We start from the raw sequence: 23,370 nt of genomic DNA on the forward strand, positions 1-23,370 counted from the left end.
TCGGCTGAGATTAAATGTTAAAAGTTTTATAACGAACATTCATGATGGCTGCCTACTAAATTGTCCAAAATGTGTAGGAAAACATGTGTATCTGATCTAAACATTAATCCTTCCTGTCCCTACTGGTGCTGTCCCAGCAATGAAATAATTTTATTAGTTGTTGTCAGGCTGTGGGTATCACCGAGAATGCCGTATATTTATTACCCCTTCCTCCTTGCAGGCGGTGTAAAAGGAAGTCATTAGGCTGCAAAAGAGCTGTTTGCACTAATCCCACCACTCAGCGCTTTTTCCTATAGATTTTCCAAGTGCTCATCCACGGGATTTGAAGTCACAACAGTTAGATTAAGGGCACAAAACACAGTTCCGTTCATCTCACAATACGTCCATTGGGCAAAAATGTAATGTTTGATATCAAATTTATTTGGCACGTTGAATTATGGTCATACCAGGGCATTGATGTTTGAACTAAAAAATTGGAAACTGAGAAAACTGGTGCAATCACGAAATGCAATTCTGCTGGGCTTAATTTAATATTGTGTTTTAACCAAAGTGAATCCTCCTCATCTATGTAGCCATACAATCCTGTGGCCTCTAGTACTTGTTCTCAGTTGATTCAGTAGTTCTGTGCAAATTAGTGATTAATTAACCATGGAATGTGCATGACAGACTTGTGGGTTGGTTGCAATGACTCTCACGAGACTGCTCGCATTTCATCAACTTGGCAATCAGCACAATTAATTACCGGTATCTGGTGTATTAGGCGGGCAGCTGTCAAGTGGAAAGTATAAAATATGCCATTGTCATGACCTCTGAGCTATAATTTTGACAGATGTCTAATGTGGAAGACAAATTCACACTTAATGCAGCTTATTTGATATTCACGCCACCATTAAGATAATTGATCATATATTTAGTAGGTTAATATAGCTTGTCTGATAACCTTGCAGTGTGATAAATGAAAATACTTATTTTTAAGTTTGATTTCATAGTTTGTTCATTTTGGTGGGTCAGGAAGAAATAAGGATAGAAAACCTGCCTCAATGTCATGCTTATTGCAAACTCTACAAATACATACTCTCACTAATTCCCAGGAGCCAAGTTTACGTCATTGCATGATCTGACAGTACGTCAGCAGGAATTGTACTTCAAACTTCAAACTGAATATCCAACATATATGGTGCTGCAGTGGTGTGTGATAATTTTGTGTTATTGGCCAATCAAATAGGAATATTATAGTATAAACATAATAGTTTGGAGCTTTGCTACCACCTTCTCACAGGCAATTAAAGCTGGGCAATAAACTATCCTCACCAGCAATAGCCACTCATATATGAATCCTGATAAAAATTAGCTAGAAAGAAGGAAATTCCATCTCATGGATTCAATCTCAAATTCTATCTCATGGATAACAAAAATAAATATTTAGCTATTAAGATCTTTATTTCTGAAATTCTGAGGGGGGAAAAATATTTATTACGCCTGAAAAATCCCTAACTCCCTTTTCCCTATTCACAAAATTGTCTTTCTAACACAATTTTCTATATCACGAGGTTTCTTCTGAAAGCAACGATTGCATTGTAACAGAACAGTAGGGGGAATTAACTTGTTACGGCGAGTCTGAAATTCTGCAGTCCTGAACCCTTTATCCTACTGACACAGTTGTTTGTCTAATGCAATTTTCTGTGACAGGAGATTGCTTAGGAACGCAATGGTCACGTGGTAGCAGAACTACCCGCACATATAATGACACCAAAGGGCCAGTTGGCCCATTGACCTCCCAGTGAAGCTTCTGAATTAAATTTCCTCTATCTCTATTTCTCATGCATGCCACCAATTCTCATTTGATCGCCATTTTTGCCATTAATCTTAAGTTAAAGATAAATTTGCAACAGCCAACTAACTTACCTGCAGGTGTTTTGGGATATGGAATAATAAAACAGATATCTCATCCAAAACTAATAATATTAGGAATATCAGAATAACGTATAAAACTTACAATAAACCAAGTAAATTTTCTTGATTATAGTATAATAATTGGGAAAAAATTAATATTAAAATTTTGGAAAAATCCAACAACTCCCACAATTAAAATGTGGATTATGGAAATGTCTGAGACCTTACACTTGGAAAAAATTAGACTTAATTGACAAATCAGAACTATTTGCTAGAATATGGTCTCCATTTATTGATTTTCTAAAAGTTGTTGATATATAGACAGAGAGATTTCAGAGATCCAGTTAAATTTTGTAAAACAAGACAAAAAAGGCCTGTGATGAGCTAAGCAATAATTCAAATGTCTATGTGAATTAGAATAACAGGATCAATGAGTGCTGTCCAGGAAGAATGGGAGCCATGGTTACGGACAACATTGAATCCATAATAGAAACATAGAAAATACGTGCATTTTTTCTCACTCCATGGTTTGCCTGGTCTTCAAAATTGTGGAACTTGGTACCTGAGCCACTAGAAACATAGAAAATAGGTGCAGGAGTAGGCCATTCGGCCCTTCAAGCCTGCACCGCCATTCAATATGATCATGGCTGATCATCCAACTCAGTATCCTGTACCTGCCTTCTCTCCATACCCCCTGATCCCTTTAGCCACAAGGGCCACATCTAACTCCCTCTTAAATATAGCCAATGAACTGGCCTCAACTACCTTCTGTGGCAGAGAATGTTTAATAAGGAACTGCAGATGCTGGAAAATTCGAAAGTACACAAAAAATGGAGAAACTGGAGAAAGTAGACAAAAAATGCTGGAGAAAGGATGAGGCAGCATCTATGGAGAGAAGGAATAGGCGACGTTTCGGGTCGAGACCCTTCTTCAAACTGATGTCGGGGGGGAAGAAAGGAAGTAGGAGGAGACAGTAGGACTGTGGGAGAACTGAGAAGGGGAAGGGGAAAGAGGGAGAAAGCAAAGGCTATCTAAAATGAGAGAAGTCAATGTTCATACCGCTGATGTGTAAACTACCCAAGTGAAATATGAGGTGCTGTTCCTCCACTTTGTGCTGGGCCTCACTCTAACAATGGAGGAGGCCCAGGACAGAAAGGAGCTGATGATTTCTTGCAAGCCCATCCAAACTGAAAAGTTATTAGCTGAGAACTTGCTCCTCGACTTCTCAGAGTACCTTTCCTTGGCAGCTCTGATTCTTCTTCTCAGCTTGTACTTGGCCTGCCTGTAGAGGTCTGCAACCCCGCTCCTGTAGGCCTCATCTTTAGACTGGCGGAGCTGTCTGAGTTCTGCTGTAAACCAAGACCTGTCGTTGTTGATCCTGATCCGGGTCCTAGTGGGAATGCAGCTGTCCTCGCAAAAGCTGACATATGATGTCACAGTGTCTGTATATTCATTGAGGCTTGTGGTTGCTTCCCTGAACACATTCTAATCCGTGCAGTCAAAGCAGGTTCTCAATTCCCTCGCTTGTCCACTTTTTCATTGTTCTGACCACAGGCTTAGCAGATTTTAGTTTCTACCTGTTGGTCGGAATAAGGTGAACTAGGCAGTGATCAGAGAGACCAGACCCGCCCGGGGCAGAGCGATATGCGTTCTTGATTGAAGTGTAACAGTGATCGAGTGTTCTCTCCCCTCTGGTGGGGCAGGTAACATGAAGTCGGTACTTTGGAAGGTCACGGCTGAGGTTAGCCTTGTTAAAATCCCCCAAAACAATGACCAAAGTCTCTCTCTACCCTCATTACCTGGTCAGCGAATTGCGTTTGCGCCTCACGTACGCAGGCTTGGGGGGCGGGGGGGGGGGGGAGCGGGGATGTAAACGCCAGTGAGAATAACAGAGGTAAATTCCCTCGGAGAATAAAAGGGTTTGCAATTCATGGCAGGACAAATCAAAATAGGTACATGGTAAATAGCAGCGAATTGAGGTATGCAGTTGAACAGAGGGATCTAGGAATAACTGCATAGTTCCATGAAGGTGGAATCTCATGTAGATAGGGTGGTAAAGAAAGCTTTTGGTGTGCTGGCCTTTATAAATCAGAGCATTGAGTATAGAATGTTCAAAAGGGAACTGCAGATGCTGGAATATCGACGGTACACAAAATTGCTGGGGAAACTCAGCGGGTGCAGCCTTGAGTCTGAAGAAGGGTTTCGGCCCGAAACGTCGCCTATTTCCTTCGCTCCATAGATGCTGCTGCACCCGCTGAGTTTCCCCAGCAATTTTGTGTGCCATTGAGTATAGAAGTTGGGATGTAATGTTAAAATTGTACAAGGCATTGGCGAGGCCAATTCTGGAATATGGTGTACAATTCTGGTCGCCAAATTATAGGAAAGATGTCAACAAAATAGAGAGAGTACAGAGGAGATTTACTAGAATTTAGCACCTAAGTTACAGGTTTCAGCACCTAAGTTACAGAGAAAGGTTGAACAAGATAGGTCTTTATTCTTTGGAGTGCAGAAGGCTAAGGGGGGACTTGATAGAGATCTTTAAAATTATGAGAGGGATAGACAGAGTTGACGTGGATTAACTTGTTCCATTGAGAGTAGGGAAGATTCATAAAAGAGCACATGATTTGAGAATTAAGGGACAGAGGTTTAGGGGTAACATGAGGGGGAACTTCTTTACTCAGAGAGTGGTAGCTGTGTGGAATGAGCTTCCAGTGGAAGTGGTGGAGGCAGGTTCGATTTTATAATTTAAATTAAATTAAATTAAATTTCTTTATTTATATAGCACATTTTTAGTCAACTTGCATTGACCCCAAAGTGCTTCACATAATTACATCCACACACACAGGCAAAGGTGTGTGAAGTGTCTTGCCCAAGGACACACACAGGCAAAGGTGGGTGAAGTGTCTTGCCCAAGGACACAACGACAGTATGCACTCCAAGCGGGATTCGAACCAGCTACCTTCAGTTTGCCAGCCGAACACTTAGCCCATTGTGCCATCTGTCGTTCCTTTAATCTAAAAATAAATTGGATAGGTATATGGACGGGAAAGGAATGGAGGGTTATGGTCTGAGTGCAGGTAGATGGGACTAGGTGTTCGGCACGGACTAGAAGGGCCGAGATGGCCTGTTTCCGTGCTGTAATTGCTATATGGTTATATAAAGAAAGATTCTAGATTGGGAGAACAGAAGTTGGACAGTACCGTGAAATCGCTGCACTAAATACAATAAATCCTCGCTATAACGGATCACAAAAGCACGGGAGGAGATTGTGTCTGTTATTTTGTCTTATTTTTATTTTTAGTGTATGTTAAAGTTTGTGTAAATGTTCTCCGGTTTGTTTTATGTGGGGAGAGGGTGAAGGGGTCGGGGGGAACATTTTTTCAGTTTCTTACCGTGCGGGAGATGCGATTAATTTTCGGGTCGCATCTCGGAAGGTTTTTGGCTTACCATCAATGGAGCTGGGGGCCTCCTCAGACTGACGGGCTCCACCGCTGGCGTGGACTTAACATCGGAGCTGATCCCTTGCCTGGGATTGCTCCAACCGCGGCCTGCGGACTTACCATCAGGAGCTCGCAGTCTCGGGAGAGGCCGAGTCGGGAGCTCCAACGACGCAGAGGCTCAACCAGCCCTGACCTGGGGTACGATCGCCGGCGCGGGAGAGTTAAGGATTGAACTTTTTTTTTACCTTCCAGTCACTGTGGTGGATGTTTATGTTAATATGTATTTTGTGTGTTCCATTACTTTTTATTTGTATGACTGACATGGTAAATGAAATTCCCCGTATGTTGTTGTGGGGGTTGTTGTGAGGTAGGGGGAAGGCCAGTGCACCCGGGGGGAACCCACGTTGTCACAATGTCTTTGCAATGTGGGAGAAAAGATGAAACCTAGTGTGTAGGATAGAACTAGTGTATGGGTGATCACTGGTTGGTGTAGACTCTCTTTCCACGCAAAGACCCACAACATCCTGGCCACACACTCATCTCCCTGCTACCTTCAGGTAGAAGGTACAGGAGCCTGAAGACTGCAACAACCAGGTTCAGGAATAGCTACTTCCCCACAGCCATCAGGCTATTAAACCTGGCTCGGACAAAACTTTGATTATTAATAACCAATTATCTGATTTTTGCTCTTTATCATTTTATTTATTCATGTGTGTATATATTTATATTATGGTATATGGACAGACTGATCTGTTTTGTAGTAAATGCCTACTATGTTCTGTGTGCTGAAGCAAAGCAAGAATTTCATTGTCCTATCAGGGACACATGACAATAAACTCACTTGAACTTGAAATGAAACAAAGCTAAAGTGGTTCAAAAACGCCATTCACTCCATCCACCTAGTGGTCATTCCATGAAACTACTAACTCGGTCTATAACAGATTTGGTCCGCGATAACCGACATCCGTTATAAAGAGGTCCATTAAAATGACGGTTTACTGTACTTGAATATTTGCTTTAAGTCTTTTCAGAGTAAGCTATACTAGCTCCAATAGTGTGTAAATAATATACAGCTGCACAACCTTTTATCCGAAATTCCGGAAACCGAAAAGCTCAGAAAATCGGACATTTTCGGTCCTGGAAAAAAGGGAGGGTATATTGCCCGGGAGAGTAGGAATCCCTAGACCTAGTACAGTGAGCGTCCACCGAGGGTCGCCCGGAGAGGTTCCGAGGTCACCTCTCTGGGTGGCCCTCGGTGGACGCTCACTGAACTAGGCCTAGGGATTCACAAAAATGCTGGAGAAACTCCGCGGGTGCAGCAGCATCTATGGAGCGAAGGAAATAGGTAACGCTTCGGGCCGAAACCCTTCCTCCTCCCTCGGCAAAGGGAGGGGAGAGAAGGGAAAAGAGAGAGGAAGGATCTGCCGGACATGCTGTGTGTGTGTGTTTGTTTGGCGGAGTCTGAGGGGAGAAGGAGAGAAGGGAGAGAAGAAGGGAAGGGAGGGAGAGGTCCAGCGGCGGGAACGGATGCCTGGATCCGGGCGTGAGCTGAGTCCGAGGTTTGTAAACGTTGCTGCAACCCCCGGCCCGGCCCTCCGTGTATTGTTCACCGCGTCTTCCTGGAGAGAGGGGGGGAGGGCGGGAGCCAGGGCTGTGTGCATGAAGCACGGCGACTAGAGGGACGGGAGAGCTGCCCCGGGAGCGTGAGGGCACCTCCCCCTTCTCCATTCCCCCTCACACCCCCTCCCCATCTACCCCTTTCTTACCCCTCTACCTCTCTACTCTCTCTCGGCCCGCAGCGATCTGCCGGACATGCTATGTGTGTGTGTGTGTGTGTGTGTGTTTGGCGGAGTCTGAGGGGAGAAACGCCGGCACTAAGAGCGAGCAAACGCGCGGACAGACGGACAAAAGCAACGATCATAGGTCGGAATAGGTGACCAAAGATCTTTGTAGGTGACATTTTGGGTCGAGACCCCTCTTCTGACTGACTCAGGGGAAAGAGGAGCAAGAGCTATGGACGGTACTAAGGACAAGTGAATGGAAGATATGCCGATATCTCCCGTTTCCCTTTCCCTTGACTATCAGTCTGAAGAAGGGTCTCGACCCGAAATGTCTACCAGCGCCGCTCTATGAACGTTGCTTTTGTCCGTCTGTCCACGCTTTCGCTCGCTCTTGGTGCCGGCGCTTCTCCCCTCATGGCAGCTATTGAAAAAGTCGACCCGAAATATCACCTATTTCCTCCTATTATCACGTGTTCCTCATCAGAGATGCAGCCTGATCCGCTGATTTACTCCAGCCTTTTGTGTCTGTCTTCGGTTTAATCAGCATCTGCAGTATGTGTCGTTTAAAAAGTACAAGGCATGTGCCGTTTAAAAAGGAAGTGATAAAAAACATTTAAAACATTTAACAACACCTAAACTGTTCCCCCGCAACTCTGCGAGAGGTATAACTGAAGTCGGGTCGGGGTTACTGAAATGACGGAGGTTAGGTCCGGTGCGGACTACGCGTCAGTTCATTGTATTTCGCAGGAGTGGACCATCTTGCGCGCTATAAGATCTTTGCTCCAATTGATTTGATTACTCTAGCGCGGGGCCCCCTTAGGCGCGGGGCCCAATTGGGAGCAATCGGTTCAATCGGCTAAAGGCCGGCCCTGACCGGGTAACTGCCGGGATCGAGGCACAAACTGGCGACCTTGCGGCCACGAGCCGAGCACTCTACCACTGAGCTACATGTTAAAATCTACACTAAAAACCTTCCGTTCGGAAAACCGAAAAATACCGAAATCAGAGAAGTGTCTGGTCCCAAGGCTTTCGGATAAAAGGTTGTGCACCTGTACCAATAGCGGATGCAAACAAAATATCCATTACATGTCGCCTTAAAATTGCCCAAAAAAACGTTTACATTGTTGCCATTAGCTGAATATCTTGTGGTACCGTGACTGGAATAATGTTTACAGACTTCTAGTTCTGCAAGACAGCTTAAGAAGATGAAATGCTTTTAATCACTTTTCCAGACTGAAATTGGAACTACAGATAATGTGATCAATGAAACATTGTTGCCAATCAATGCTCCCTTTTGTTGCATGTTCAGTTTATAGCTAAGAGGGCTAACTGTTCCTTTTTTCTGTTAGGGCAGTGCAGATGGATTGACGTTCTTTCAACAGTTATTAGCATCAACTGCTCACTGCCCTTCTTGCTTTAATGCAACCATAATGATTATTTCCAGAATGTCAGTTGAACAGATCAACTCCAGGGAGCATTGATCATAGATGAAGTCTGCTTGGAGCACTGTCATTTATAATCTGCTGCTTAAACTCGGCTAAATGTGTATAACCGGTCTGCTTTTGGTTTGTTAGGTTGTGCACTGGGAGTAAGGCGTAGGGAACTTGAACATGAGTAACACACCGTCAACGAGAAAGCCATACAGGAAGGCGCCACCTCAGCATCGGGAGAATCGGAGCGAGCCACCATTTTTTAGGAATGAACTAGATGGGACAGCTGTACCTACTGAGCAGAGTCAGGTAACTGAAAACACCCATGTGCCTGTACTGCAGCACGGACGATTCAGTTACTCGGATATCATTGGTGAGACAGATTTAGAGGGGCTGCAGAGTGTGGGAAATTCAGAAGCCCATTTTTCTCCCCTCTGGTCTCAGGATTCCAGCAGTGAAAGAGAAGATGCGTCTTCTCGCGATAGTCTGGGGTTTTACAATGAAAAGCTACGCAGGCAGTCAGATGAAGGTGACCTGAGAACCACGGAACAAAACTTTTCTCAGTTTTCAAGGAAATCTGCAAAGGCGCTGGTGAATTTGAATGATAATGAAACTTTAAGGCATTCCCCGAAAACCAGCAGTCAGGGGCATAGTACAGCCTTTAAAAAACCCGCTGAAATTCTGACTCTGAAGGAGACGGATAGTTCCCAGAATCAACAGCCTCGTAAAGGAATTCTCAAACCGACAAATTTGCTAGGCATTGAAGTTGAAAGTCTGCGCAAGGCCAGATCTGTAGAGACATTAGCCCAGAATAGGACAGGGCAGTTGAATTATTCCTCGCAAGAAATGTCAAGTGGACAGAGGGGCAGAAGAGCCTCCATACAAGGCAAACTATCTTCACCATTCAGTTTAGTGCAAGGTAGGCACCAAAGGCCAGGTGCAGAAATCATAGAGGCGAAACTGAAATTTTCCAAATTTCTGGATGAAATCACTTTTAGAGTGCTGAGTCCACACAATCTTCAATCGTTAGGAGTTACTCAGTTTAAAAATCCTTCGATGAGTCTCTATTCCTCTGGTCCTTACCAAGATGTGGGTCCAGAGCCAAGGGACGTCAAAGGGGAAGTGCAAGATGTGAAAATTGATGGCATTGTGAAAGGTTCAGGTGGAAGCAGAGATGTGTCAGAAAGAAAGAATGGTATGCAAATCGGAGTTGAGTCCAAGCAAGGTTGCCAGTGTGTGGGTAGACCAACAAGTCCAGGAACAATTGGAAAGCAATGGATGGCAAAGAAAGATAGAATTAAAAAGCACCACAGCCCTCCTTTTCGGAGAGGAAGCATAGAAAGATGTCCTGAGCGTGCAGCAAGATTACTGGAATCCAGTGGAGAGAGAGAGCAACGGAGCAACAGGCTGGGTAAAGGAAATAAAGAGGATGGATTTGCAATCCGTCAAGAGTGCATGCAACGTCATGATCTAGCAGCTGGAGAGGGAGAGAAAGACATTGAGAAATCTCAAGGTGATTTAAGCCCACCTCTACGTTCAGATCAGGATAGGCATTTGGCAGCTCTGCAAATGGCATCTATCAATGTGCAAAACAAGGTAAGGGCAAAGAAATGTGACTAGTACCTTTTAGTTGCATCTCTCTCATTTGATGTGATTAACTGCTGAGCATTTATTCTGAGAGCATTTGCATGCAATGGATGGTCAGTGATTAAATGTTACAATGTGCGTTTACCAAAATACATGAGGGACATCTTCCTAGCAGCACCAGCACCACTTTAAGGTTTTGATTTGCACAGACCTTATTCTAAGAAGCGGTCTGGCATATTGCTAAGTAACAATTTAAGTGTTGCTAATCTCAGTTTAATTGCGAGTAAAGAAAACATTTATGTCCCAATGGCTGTGGTTAGAACACAGGCCATTGAGATGAGGGAACTCTGATTCAATCCTTGCTTTGCTTGAGCTTTTTAACAAGGAAGCATTATCAATTAGATCTTGAACTATCAAGATCAGTGAGCTCTAACCAATCGTTGAGGACCTCAGCAGGTCAGACAGCATCTGTGGAGGGAATGGATGGGTGATGTTCCCTTCAGATTTATTCTAGAACTGGGGGGGTGGGGGGTGAAAACGTGAAAGGAGATGGATGCAGGACAAACCCTGGCGGTTTGCCATAGGTGGATTTAGATGAGGGAGGTTTATTTGTCAGATGAGTGGACAGAGACGAAAAGGAGACAAAAGGGTGTCAGAGGGAGGGATATAGGTGGAAGGGATGGGTGGGGGAGTGTTACATAGAAAATAGGTGCAGGAGGAGGCCATTCGGCCCTTTGAGCTAGCACCGCCATTCATTGCGATCATGGCTGATCGTCCCCAATCAATAACCCGTGCCTGCCTTCTACCCATATCCCTTGATTCCACTAGCCCCTAGAGCTCTATCTAACTCTCTCTTAAATCCATCCAGTGATTTGGCCTCCACTGCCCTCTGTGGCAGGGAATTCCACAAATTCACAACTCTGGGTGAAAACGTTTTTTCTCACCTCAGTCTTAAATGGCCTCCCCTTTATTCTAAGACGGTGGTCCCTGGTTCTGGACTCGCCCAACATTGGGAAAAAATTTCCTGCATTTTTCCCGCATGTTAAAGGGTGGGGCAGGATAATGGATAAAATGCATGCATACTGGGGTGGATGTGGGGGAGGGGGGGAGGGGGGAAGGGACAGGAAGGAGGGCGGGCTGTTACCTAAAATTGGGGAATCCAATGTTCATATCGTTGGCTTGTCAGCTACCCAAGCGGAGTATAAGGTACTATTCCAACAGTTTGTGTGGCCTCACTGGCAATGGAGAAGACCCAGAACATAAAGATTGTTTTTGGTAATGGGAAGGGGAGTTCAACTGGTTAATAACCGGGTGATCCAGCAGGCCTTGGCGGGCAAAGCTTTAAATTAGTATAGTTTAGAGATACAGTGTAGAAACAGGCCCTTCGGCCCACTGAGTCTGTACTGACCAGTGATCTGTCTAGTTTTATCCGACACACTGGGGACAATTTACAGAAGCCAATTAACCTACAAGCTCACACGTCTATAGAATGTGGGAGGAAACCGGAGAAAACGTGCATAGTCACAGGGAGCATTTACAAACTGCACAGACAACACCCATAGTCAGGATCATACCCTGCTCTCTGGCACAATAAGGCAGCAACTCTACTTCTGCGGTACTGTGCTGCCCTTGTCCGGTGAAATGGTCGCCAAGTCCACGCTTGATCTTGCTGATGTAAAGGAGGCCACTCCGTGAGCACCAAATGTAATTGATAAGTTAGAAGAGGTGCAAGTGAACCTGCGTCTCACCTGGAAAGGCTGCGGAGGTACTTAGATGGATGCGAGGGAGGTGGTGTAGGGACAGGTGTTATATCCCCTGCAGACACAAAATGCTGGAGTAACTCAGCGAGTGAAGCAGCATCTCTGGAGAGAAGGAATGGGAGATGTTTTGGGTCAAGACACTTCTTCAGACTGATTATCTCCTGCAGTCATGAGGACAGCACCGGGGAGGGGGTGGTTTGGATGGAAGGGGTGAATGAACTAAAAAATTGCAATGGGACAGGTTTCTGCAGAAAGTAGTGGAATGAGAAGATGTGACCAGTGGTGGGATCAGTTAGAAAGTGGCAGAAATGTCAGGAATGACGTGTTGGATGCAGAGGCAATTGGGGAGAAAGGTGAAGGAATTCCTATATCTCTACTTTGAGTTAGATATCATAAGTCCACAAGTTATAGGACTAGAATTAGGCCATTCGGCCCATCAAGTCTACTCCGCCATTCAATCATGCCTGATCTCTGCCAGCTATTCCCATTTTCCTGCTTTCTCCCCAAAACCCTTGACTCCTGCTCTAATCAAAAAGTTGTCTATCTCCGCCAATCTATCCCGGAATATTTTTTGATCCTTTGATATTGGGTAGGTTTGATTCTTTTAATTACTGGAGATATTTGGATGTGGTCCTGATTTGTTGAAACTAGGAGTTTTCATTCTGTTCCTGCGTGGTGCTGGATTATTAATGAGATCGTTATCCATCAAATTCGTGGAGTCGTGAGCCTCGATTTGTGACGAGTTAGTAGTCAGGATGCCCACTGTGTCATTGAAATACCCAGATTAACATCCCTCCTGTTCAATATTATTCATCGACTGCTTGGAAACACAATTAAAAGTAACATATGAACTTTGCTTCATCTATGAGACTTTTTTTTTGATGCAATTTAAAAGGCTGCCCGCACCAAAGGACTATTACCCCAGTATGCATGTATCCATAGGAAATTAGAGATCTCAAGGAAAGAATATTAATATATGCGGTCAAAGTAAATGATTCTCTGCTAAGGTATAGATATAGGATGAATGCTGGCCTTGCTGGCAACACCACTGTCCAACAAATATTTCCTAAAAGAAATAAGGCGAATATTGCTGTCCTAGATATAGATGTAAATTGATCAAGCATTTGGAAATCGCCTTTCACTGAAATGTAACTGACTTGATAAGACATGACTCTTAATATATTTACATTTATTTTTAGTTGGTATGTGTTTCAGACAGCTGAAAAAACAATGAATGCGAGGTGATACTTGCAAGATATTGAGTTAAGGTCAGAATAGTGAGCCGTAGAGTTGAGAAATGGGCCCTTTGTCCCACCACATCTACGCCAATCTACATTAATCCCATTTATTTACATTAGGACTGCATCCTTTTGTTCTATGCCCATTAAATATCTGTCCAAATGCCACATAAACAGATAATTATATCTGATTCTACCACCACCTCTGGCAACGTGATACAGATATCTATGAATCTGTGAGGAGTGGGGGGAACTGCCCCTCAGATCCCTTAAAAAAACAAAAACAAATTATCTCCCTTGTTCTTAATGCTCCAACCATGGGGATAAAAAGATTTTAACTGTCTATTGTATTTACTTCAAGGAAAGCAAGCCTATCCGTCACTCTCATTACTAAAGTCCTCCAATCCAGGAAACATCTTGGTGACTTTCCTCTGCATTCTCTCCGACACAATCACATCCTTCCACTTGTGTGGTGACCAGAGTTGCACACGTCTAATTAATGTTTTATAAAGTTACAAAGGGATTGGGCAGGAAATGGTTGCAGCAAGTTTCTATAAAAAGAAGAAGGGTTTCGGCCCAAAAGGTTGCCTCTTTCCTTCGCTCCATAGATGCTGCTGCGCCAGCTGAGTTTCTCCAGCACTTTTGTCTACCTTCTATAAAACATAAGTGTGGGAAAGACTACTTTGGACAGTTGGTGTAGATTGTACATAATGTACCATGTAATGTTGGAGAATGAGACACTTGAAGTGATAGTGTGGTCTAGTATTTGAAGGTCGCAGGTAAGACCTGAAGCATTTGTAATCGTTCAGCCAGATGTGGTGAGTGGACTGCATGCCGTGGCTTTCTCCCAAAATCCAGATAATTGCAAAAGCTGCTGAATCAATCTCTCCAAGTGACCTTTTTAAAAAAAAATCTCTAACCTTTGTCCTTCCATCTGCTAATCTAAACTCCTCTCCACTAATCACTTGCCAGGTTTTATCCCACTGCCACCTCTTTTCCAACTTTCTCCCCCCCCCCCCCCACTCCAGTCATTGTCTCAACCCAAAGCATTGCTTATCCATGTCCTCCAGAGATGCTGCCTGACCTGCTGAATTACTGCAGAGCTTGGCATTTTACCTCAATCGATTGTAAGAAATACAGTATACAGTAAATTACTGAATACACTAAATGTTGTGCGTCCAGACCAGATCCCAGCTCTATTCCTACAGGCATGGACTATGGGGAATACTTTTTTTCCCATAGCAGACGTGTCTATAACCAGAAAGTATAAGTTTAATACAATTAAAATTTAAATTAAGGATTACAAGTTTAGAAGGATTACAAGCAAAAACCTTTTTACACCAAGATTAGGATTCTGGAATGTACTGCCTGAAACGAGGTGGAGGTAGAAACTCCATGGCATTTCAGTGTCAAGATGAGCACTAGGCGTAGACAACCATTGGCCAAGTGCTGGAAAATGGGATTAATTTTGATGGGTACTTGATGTTTGTCATGCACATGGTCAGTCAAGGGGCCTGTATCCATGCTGTAATACTCTGTGATAAAGTGACCTGGGAATGAATCTAACTGTCACACCTCTTTTCTCCACAGGAACCACTGACTGATAGAGACCAAATTAAGTAAGTTTATTTTGATTATGATATTATGTTGTATTTTTTATGGAGTAGCAGTGAGGTGAACTGTCAGTGTGATTATTTATTAACTGCATGTTTCCATTAAGCTGCACAATATCGTATTCCTGTTACTTATATATTTGAATCCTATGATATAGGAATCCTGTTACTTAAATATTTGATCCAAGTTTGTTTTTCCCAATGATCTAATGCACCCATTTTTCAAGCAAATGTCATATTTGAAATAGTTCTGGAATGTGCTTTCTCTATCCATTCCCCATGTATACAACAACCTATATAATATTACATTTGGTTATTCCTTCACCCATAAATGTTCTATTCAGTAATAAAATCTCCATATAGATTGCTGCCACGCAGCACCCTACCAAGAAAAGTGGAAGCCATCTGGACAGTGCCTTTGTTTTCTGTACCCACTTCTTCTTCTTGCGTATGGCGTGCACAGCCTAAAGTTGTAAGACCACTTGTTCTGATCTTCTGTTACTGCACGACAGGTTGATTGCATTCGTCGAAACAGGGTGGACCACGTGAAGGTTGCAATTTACCACCCCTCTCTCAGATCATGACATTGTTCCTACAGTGCATTGTCCAAGCAATTGACTTCCAATATATTAAAATAGCACCATCGATAAAAGACTCAAGTTCCAGTTTATACAATTGATACAATTATTTTAAAATTCTGAACGATTTTGAGAGGATAAATGAAGAATAATTGTATTATAACTATGACAGACGTTTTGGTAATTAGAGGGAAATTTATGGTAGTTTTTGGGAAATTTATGGGAAAAGAATCAGAGGCTGCTAGGCTACCAGATCGGGTAGATACAGAGTCTCTTGTAGGGGAATCGAGGACCAGAGGACATAGGTTCAAGGTGAAGGGGAAAAGATTTAATAGGAATCTGAGGGGTAACTTTTTAACACAAAGGGTGGTGGGTGTATGGAACAGGAAGAGGTAGTTGAAGCCGGGACTATCCCATTGTTTAAGAAACAGACAGGTACATGGAAAGGACAGGTTTGGAGGGATATGGAGCAAGCACAGGCAAGTGGGACACGTGTAGCTGGGCAAGTTGGGCCCAAGGGCCTGTTTCCACACTGTATCACTCTGACTCTAGGTCGCCCCTCAGCCTTCAATGCTTCAGAGGAAACAATCTTAGTTTGTTCAACCTCTCCTTTATAGTTAATACTCTCGAATAAGCGAGTTCGGTATTCCGACTGCGCATGCCCAGATCATAGGCCACTGGAGATAAACATTCTCGGCAGCTGAGCTGCTGCATGTATACTGATCTGCGTTTCATCCGTAGTCTGGATCGAACCGGGTTTCCGGCGCTGCAAGCGCTGTTGAATTGCTACTGGAGTTAGCAACACTAGTTCTCCATTCTCCACTGGTCCATGCAGAAATCTCAGCAGTGACAATCTAATGAATCACGGGTATGTTCCCCTCAGCCTGGGTATATGGGTTCCATTCTCACTCGGGCTGCCCTCCTGGGTTGTACAGGGTTACTATACAGGGGCGAATTACACACCCCTCTCCTGCATAACCCCAGGAGGCAGATTTGTGAGCGGAGTCTCACTACTGCCCCTGTCCCCTGCCGAGTGTCTCATCCCTGTCTGGTGGTGGCTGGAGTTGTCCGGGGTGACCCTGGACTGACGAGACACTAGCCCAGAGCAGTGGCAGCCCCAGGCTTACAGCCAGCATGTAGAAGAAACACTAACTCCAGTTCAACTCTGCTCCAACACCTGAGTAACCCGTTCCCCGATGGGCCGGGGACCATGAGCTGCACCTCTCGCCTTATCCAGTGGCTGTCGGTTAAACCCCCTCGATGCGGCGAAAGCTGAGCACCAGTCATCAACAGGGATACACACAAAATGCTGCAGTAACTCAGCGGGCAAGCAACATCTGTCTCTTCAGATCCTGGTGAACTTCTACCGCTGCACCATCGAGAGCATCCTTACCAACTGTATCACAGTATGGTATGGCAACTGCTCTGTCTCCGACCGGAAAGCATTGCAGAGGGTGGTGAAAGTTGCCCAACGCATCACCGGTTCCTCGCTCCCCTCCATTGAGTCTGTCCAAAGCAAGCGTTGTCTGCGGAGGGCGCTCAGCATCGCCAAGGACTGCTCTCACCCCAACCATGGACTGTTTACCCTCCTACCATCCGGGAGGCGCTACAGGTCTCTCCGTTGCCAGACCAGCAGGTCCAGGAGCAGCTTATTCCCAGCAGCTGTCACTCTACTCAACAACGTACCTCGGTGACTGCCAATCACCCCCCCCCCCCCCCCCCCCCCCCTGGACACTCCTCCCACAGGAAAAGCACTATGTCTGTATATATGCTAATGTAAATATTTATTCAAATCATATTCTATGTCGCTCTTCCAGGGAGATGCTAAATGCATTTTGTTGTCACTGTACTGTACACGGACAATGACAATTAAAGTTGAATCTGAATCTGAATCTGAATCTCTGGAGAAGGGTCTCGATCTGAAACCTCACCTATTCCTTTTCTCCAAAGATGCTGCCTGTCCCGCTGAGTTACTCCAGCACGTTGTGTCTATCTTCGGTGTAAACTAGCAACTACAGTTCCTTCCTACAGAGCGACGCCTGTCCTCGGGTAAAGGCGAGGCGGCTGGGAGAGAGATGGAGAGAGGGATAGGGAGAGATGGGGAGAGGGATAGGGAGAGATGGGAAGAGAGATGGGGAGAGATGAACTCGCTATATGCAGGTCCCGGACACCCCATCTCCGCAAGAACTCCCCGGCGCTGGGACAGTCCCTCCACCACCCCCTCCGCCCCGGCTGGAGGGAGGAACTGGGGGACATTGACCGCCTCTGCAACCAACGTGCAAACCCCGGCACTCCCTGCGGAATGTTAAACTAAACACATCCATAAGCAAAACACAAACACCCACGTCTTTCACCCCCCTTCTCTTTCCCCCACCTCTCACTGTCTCTCCGCCGGTCCAGTCTCGCCCCGTCTCCCACTTGCATCTGACCCCCCTCCCCTCCCCCCCTCGCTGTGACACCCCATTTTTCGGCACCCCCATTCGCTTTGTTTTTTCTCGAATGACCTTTGACAAATCCCATGATTCCTTGCGTTTATCAGAATACCGAACTTGCTTATACAAGCAAGATCCTGGTGAACCTCTTCTGCACCCTCTCCAAAATCTCCATATTGTTCCTGTGATGTGGCGAGCAGAACTGGACACTATACACCAAATGTTACCTAACCGTAGTTCTATAAAGTTGCTACAGATCCTCACGACTTTTAAACTCAATAACCTGATCATTGAAGGCAACATCTCAGACTCGTCAGGATTAAACTCTATTGGCCATTTTGCTGCAGCTATTTCAAACTAGTCGATATCCTGCTGAATCCAAGGAATGGAAAACTGATGTGTACCTGGTGGGTTAAAGGGCAGCATCCTGTGTAATTGACAGACTTACAAGAGGCATTATTGTTTTGACTGTATCGATAACCCGATTTAAACACAAATATGAGAATACAAAATCTATTCACCGATCGGTTTCTGCTGAGAATGTTACCGAACAATAGATCCTTCTTTCAAAAGCATAAATAATTTGCATTTTAATGTTTTTATCACTTGGAGTCCAATCCAGCCAACATGACATCGTGATTTGAAAGTGATTGTTATAAATTTAATTAGATTTTACTTTATAAAATAATACAAAATACATTCCTAAATGTAGTGCGACTGCAATCTGAATCACTCATCCAAAGCTGCTTGGACTACAGTCCACATGGAGGCTCTCACCACCACCCCACCTGAAGATTAGAGTCTGATCATGGAAGATCAGTTGAACTATCAAAACACAGCACTACTTCTAGTCTAACTATCAACACATACTGTAGGCCTTCTGACCTAACAACGACAATGAGTTATCTCAGCATCAGAAAAGTCTTTCTGCTTCAGGTACACAATGGGTTAAATTACAGCGAGCAGCATACCATTTAAATTTGACAACTCAGCAACTGACAGATGGTGAACAGTTCAGAGAATCACTGATTATCTGATTGATATGACAAATAAAGTTTCTAGATACATAATTTAAATTTTATGCGCTGTCATAGAAACATAGAAACTAGGTGCAGGAGTAGGCCATTCGGCTCTTCGAGCCTGCACCGCCATTCAATATGTTCATGGCTGATCATCCAACTCAGTATCCTGTACCTGCCTTCTCTCCATACCCCCTGATCCCTTTAGCCACAAGGGCCACATCTAACTCCCTCTTAAATATAGCTAATGAACTGGCCTCAACTACCTTCTGTGGCAGAGAATTCCACAGTGTCAATAGCGTACAGTCTTTGTTAATTTTGTACAAAGATATGTTCAATTCTCAAAGTAGCAGCAAGGGAAAACAAACACCATGTGACAACTTTAAAAGGAACACTGATCACAATTTTAGTCAACTAAATGTCAACTCTGGATTAGAACTTGTAGGTTCTATTCCCGCACTAGAGTCCAGCACAAAATGCAGTTCTGTGTGTTCTGCACTGACTCGTGCGTTTTTAAAAGGAAGCCAGGGCTGTTCTCCAAAGTGTTGTTGTTAAGGAAGTGCAGTGGCATCAATGCTGCTGCCCTGGCCAATATTTATCCCTAAACAAGATTAGAAAATTATATTAACTAGTCTACCTCAATGCATTTCATTGTACAAATCAGCAGCATTCTGCAAAGATCAGTGCTGGGTCAATTTGAATGAAAATGTAGGTGAGTTGCATAGTAAGTTTGCAGACAACATAAACATTGGCAGGGTTGTGGATAGTGATGATAGTTGCCAAATGACGCAGAAGGATATCGACTAATTTGATATACCTGCAGAGAAATGGCTGATAGAGTTTAATCCCGACCAGTGAGAGATGTTGCCTTCATTGATCAAGATGTTGAGTATAAAGTTGGGATGTTAGGGGATACTTAATATATATGGCAAGCAACAGTGAACCCAGCACAGATTGCTCTGACACACCTCTGGTGATGGACCTCCACTCAGAAACGCAATCCTCCACTACTACCCTCTGACCCCTTTTACGAAGCCAAATTGAATCCAGTTGTCTGGAGCCCATGCTGACTATCCATAAGCAGTCCTTGCATATCCAAATGCTAGAAGATCCCCTCCCTCAGAATCCCTACCAGTAACATACCCATTGCTGATATCAGACTGAGTGGCCTGTAGTTCCCTGGCTTATCCTTGCAGCTTGTCCTTCTTAAATGTACACCATTCTTCGGGTTCATACCCCGTGGCTAAAGATCATGCAGATATCTCTGCGATAGTCTCAGCAATTAATTTTGTTCTTTCTGTGATATGTTTGCCAAAAATGAGGGAGGCTTTGCCAGATACATTTTTCAATACAGATGAAAGGTTGAGGAAAATAGTCACACTTCCAAAGAATATTGAAATCTGACACCATATTCCAAGGAGGTCTGCTGGTTTAAAAGCCCCCATTGTTGATGTCTTAATTGCAATCCTTGGGCAGGCATGCACAATTTTTAGGATGCTAATTTGAAAATTCCATTTGCACCTGGAAATTAGATATCATTTCAAACATTTCCGATTACATAAAATGGGTCTCTCCCATAGATGAAAAGATGAGCTTTTCCCTCCTAGAAATGCCTGGTCTGATGATGATTTGAGGTATTGATTGACCTTGATTCTGTCAATTGTTTTTTGCAAGGAATGTAATGAAAGTCATTGCCCTGTGGGTTAAACCCATTGACAACATTTTTCCATTCATGAGCGGCTTATTGTTCAGATGATATTTTGAACAGCTTTAAATAATGCATCACATTGTCAAATGACCTTTCGAGTCCCAGACATGCGAGTGCATCAGTTGAAAATAGAATGCAGCATTAAAGCCAGAAATGTACCATAAATTGAATTGTTGCATAAGAAGAAACCATTGTTGCATAAGAAGAAACTTGAACTAGTTAGGGCTTTATTCTTTGGAGCGCAGAAGGTTAAGGGGGGGACTTGATAGAGGTCTTTAAAATTATGAGAGGGATAGACAGAGTTGACGTGGATAAGCTTTTTCCATTGAGAGTAGGGAAGATTCAAACAAGAGGACATGATTTGAGAATTAAGGGACAAAAGTTTAGGGGTAACATGAGGGGCAACTTATTCACTCATAGAGTGGTAGCTGTGTGGAATGAGCTTCCAGTGGAAGTGGTGGAGGCAGGTTCGATTTTATCATTTAAAAACAAATTGGATAGGTATATGGACGGGAAAGGAATGGAGGGTTATGGTCTGAGTGCAGGTAGATGGGACTAGGGGCTGAGTAAGTGTTCGGCACAGACTAGAAGGGCCGAGATGGCCTGTTTCCGTGCTGTAATTGTTATGTGGTTATATATGGTTATAATGTGTGGAAAAGAGTTTGATAGATTGGTATTGCCCAGTCAGTAATGCAGGGTTTAATAATATTACATGCCTATATTACAGGGTACAATAAAAACACTCAAACCTATCTGCATCAAACTCCACTTAGCATTCCTCAGCCCTTTTGTCGAACTGATCAAGATCCTGTTGTAAGTTTTGATAACCAAGATATGATAATCATTGCAAATGTAGATTGCAGCATTTTAAATTGGAGAAGACTGAGAGCATATACTGTACGGTGCAGTGATTTGCTGGCAGAATATTCCAGACTTTTCCACATATTTAATCATGCATGTGTGCTCTTTGGTTATAGTCATTAGATATATACGGTATAGAAATAATTCCTTCAGCCCATTGTGTTCATGCCAATTATCAATTACCTGTCCAGACAACTTCAGATAGCCTTTGCTTTCTCTCTCCATCCCCTCCCCCTTCCTAGCTCTCCCACTTGGATGTTTATGTTAAATTTTTATTGTGTTTTTGTGTGTGCTCTTTATCATTGTATCGCTGCTGACATATCCATTTCACTTGCACTTTTTGTGCAATGTAACAAATAAACCGTATTGTATTGTATTGTATTGCATTGTAGCAAGGATCATCATCTTAGATTACAGGAAGATATCGATCAGTTGGTACAATGGCAGATGGAATTTAATCCTGATGAATGCAAGATGATGCACTTTGGCAGGACAATCCAGGACAGGACACGCACATTGAATGTTAGGGCCAAAGGGAGTGTTGAGGAACAGAAGTGGCAACGTGGGTAAAAAAGGTGGTGAAGGCATAGAGGATAACAGCCTTCATTACGCAGAGCCTTATCTCACTAAATGTTAGCATGTGTTGAGTTGTCTCACTAACTTGAGTGTGATTTTTGATTAAGGTAAGGCAATGGATGTTATATACATGGAGTTTAGTAAGGCTTTTGATAAGATCTGTCATGGTAGGCTGATCCAGAAGATTAAGATGACTAGGTTGCATGGGTTCAAAACTGGCTTATTCATAGGAGACAAGGTGTTGTGGTGGAAGGTACACACTCCAGCTGGAGGTCTGTGATCAGTGGTGTTTTGCAGGGATCTCTGCTCTTTGTGATATATATAAATGACACAAGATGTAAATGTAGGTGGGCTGGAGCCTATGTTTGCTGACAACACCAAAATTGGAGGAGTAAACAGGCAGTGAGGAAGGTTGTCAGCAGATACAGGAGGATATACATCAGCTGCAGAAATGGGCAGAGAAATGGCGGATGGAGTTTAACCCAAACAAGTGCAAGGTGCTGCATTTTGGGAGATGGAATAATAAGGAGAGAGGAAAACAGTTAATGGCAAGATCCTTAACATCAAGGACATGTAGAGGGATCTTGGAGTCCAAGTTCATTGTTCACTAAAGGTGGCAGCACAAGTAGATAGGGTGGTAAAGAAGGCCAAGGGCAGACCTTCATTGCCAGGAGCATTGAATAGAAGAATCAGGAAGTCATGTTGCAGCTCTGGACTACAGGACTTTGGTTAGGCCTTATTTGGAGTATTGTGTCCAGTACTGATTGCTCCACTACAGGAAAGATGTTGAACATTTTGAGAGAGGGCAGGAGGTTTATCTGAATGCTGCCTCAATTAAAGGGCTTCAGCTATAGGGAGAGGTTGGATGGACTTGGATTTGTTTTCTCTGGAGCATCAGAGATTGAGGGGAAACTTGATAGAAGTATACAAAATGATGAGAGGCATGGATAGGGTACATAGTCAGAACCTTCCCCCCCCCCCCCCCCCCCCCCCCGTGTGGAAATCTACAACATAAGGGGGCATTGTTATAAGATGAGAGGGGTAAAGTTTAATGGAGATGTGTGGGTCATTATTTTTTCCCCACAGAGGGTGGGGGGGGACTTGGAATGCATTGCCAGGGGTGGTGGTGGAGGCGGATATAAAGTGGCTTTTAGATAGGCATATGGAATTGCAGGGAATAGAAGGGTATGGATCATGGATTTGGGCAGCACAGTGGCACAGAGGTAGTTTGTATGTTCTCCCCGTGACCATGTAGGTTTTCTGCAGGATCTTCGGTTTCCTCCCACTCTCCAAAGACGTACAGGCTTGTAAGTAAATTGGCTTGTTATAAATGTAAATTGCCGCGAGTGTGTGTAGGATATTGCTAGTGTACAGGGATCGCTGGTCGGCACAGACTCGGTGGGCCGAAGGGCCTGTTTCCATATTGTTTCTCTAAAATACACTAAACTGAAATG

General features: G+C 43.9%; 1 protein-coding gene across 4 annotated transcripts in view; it reads left to right on the top strand.

The window, feature by feature from the left end:
- tjap1 (tight junction associated protein 1) overlaps positions 1-23,370 on the top strand; it is a 123,401-nt gene that overhangs the window by 47,456 nt on the left and 52,575 nt on the right. For 3 of the 4 annotated variants that reach the window (XM_033020524.1, XM_033020522.1, XM_033020525.1), the window contains exons 2-3: positions 8,689-8,853; positions 14,720-14,748. In XM_033020524.1, the coding sequence (XP_032876415.1) occupies positions 8,725-8,853; positions 14,720-14,748 (158 nt within the window). In that variant the 5' untranslated portion in view covers positions 8,689-8,724. Of the gene's footprint in view, positions 1-1,647; positions 1,659-5,793; positions 5,799-8,688; positions 8,854-14,719; positions 14,749-23,370 lie in introns of those variants that run through there. The other variant, XM_033020523.1, reaches the window with a different exon arrangement.

Source organism: Amblyraja radiata, chromosome 5 (assembly GCF_010909765.2).
Source record: "Amblyraja radiata isolate CabotCenter1 chromosome 5, sAmbRad1.1.pri, whole genome shotgun sequence".
Taxonomy (NCBI): Eukaryota; Metazoa; Chordata; class Chondrichthyes; order Rajiformes; family Rajidae; genus Amblyraja; species Amblyraja radiata.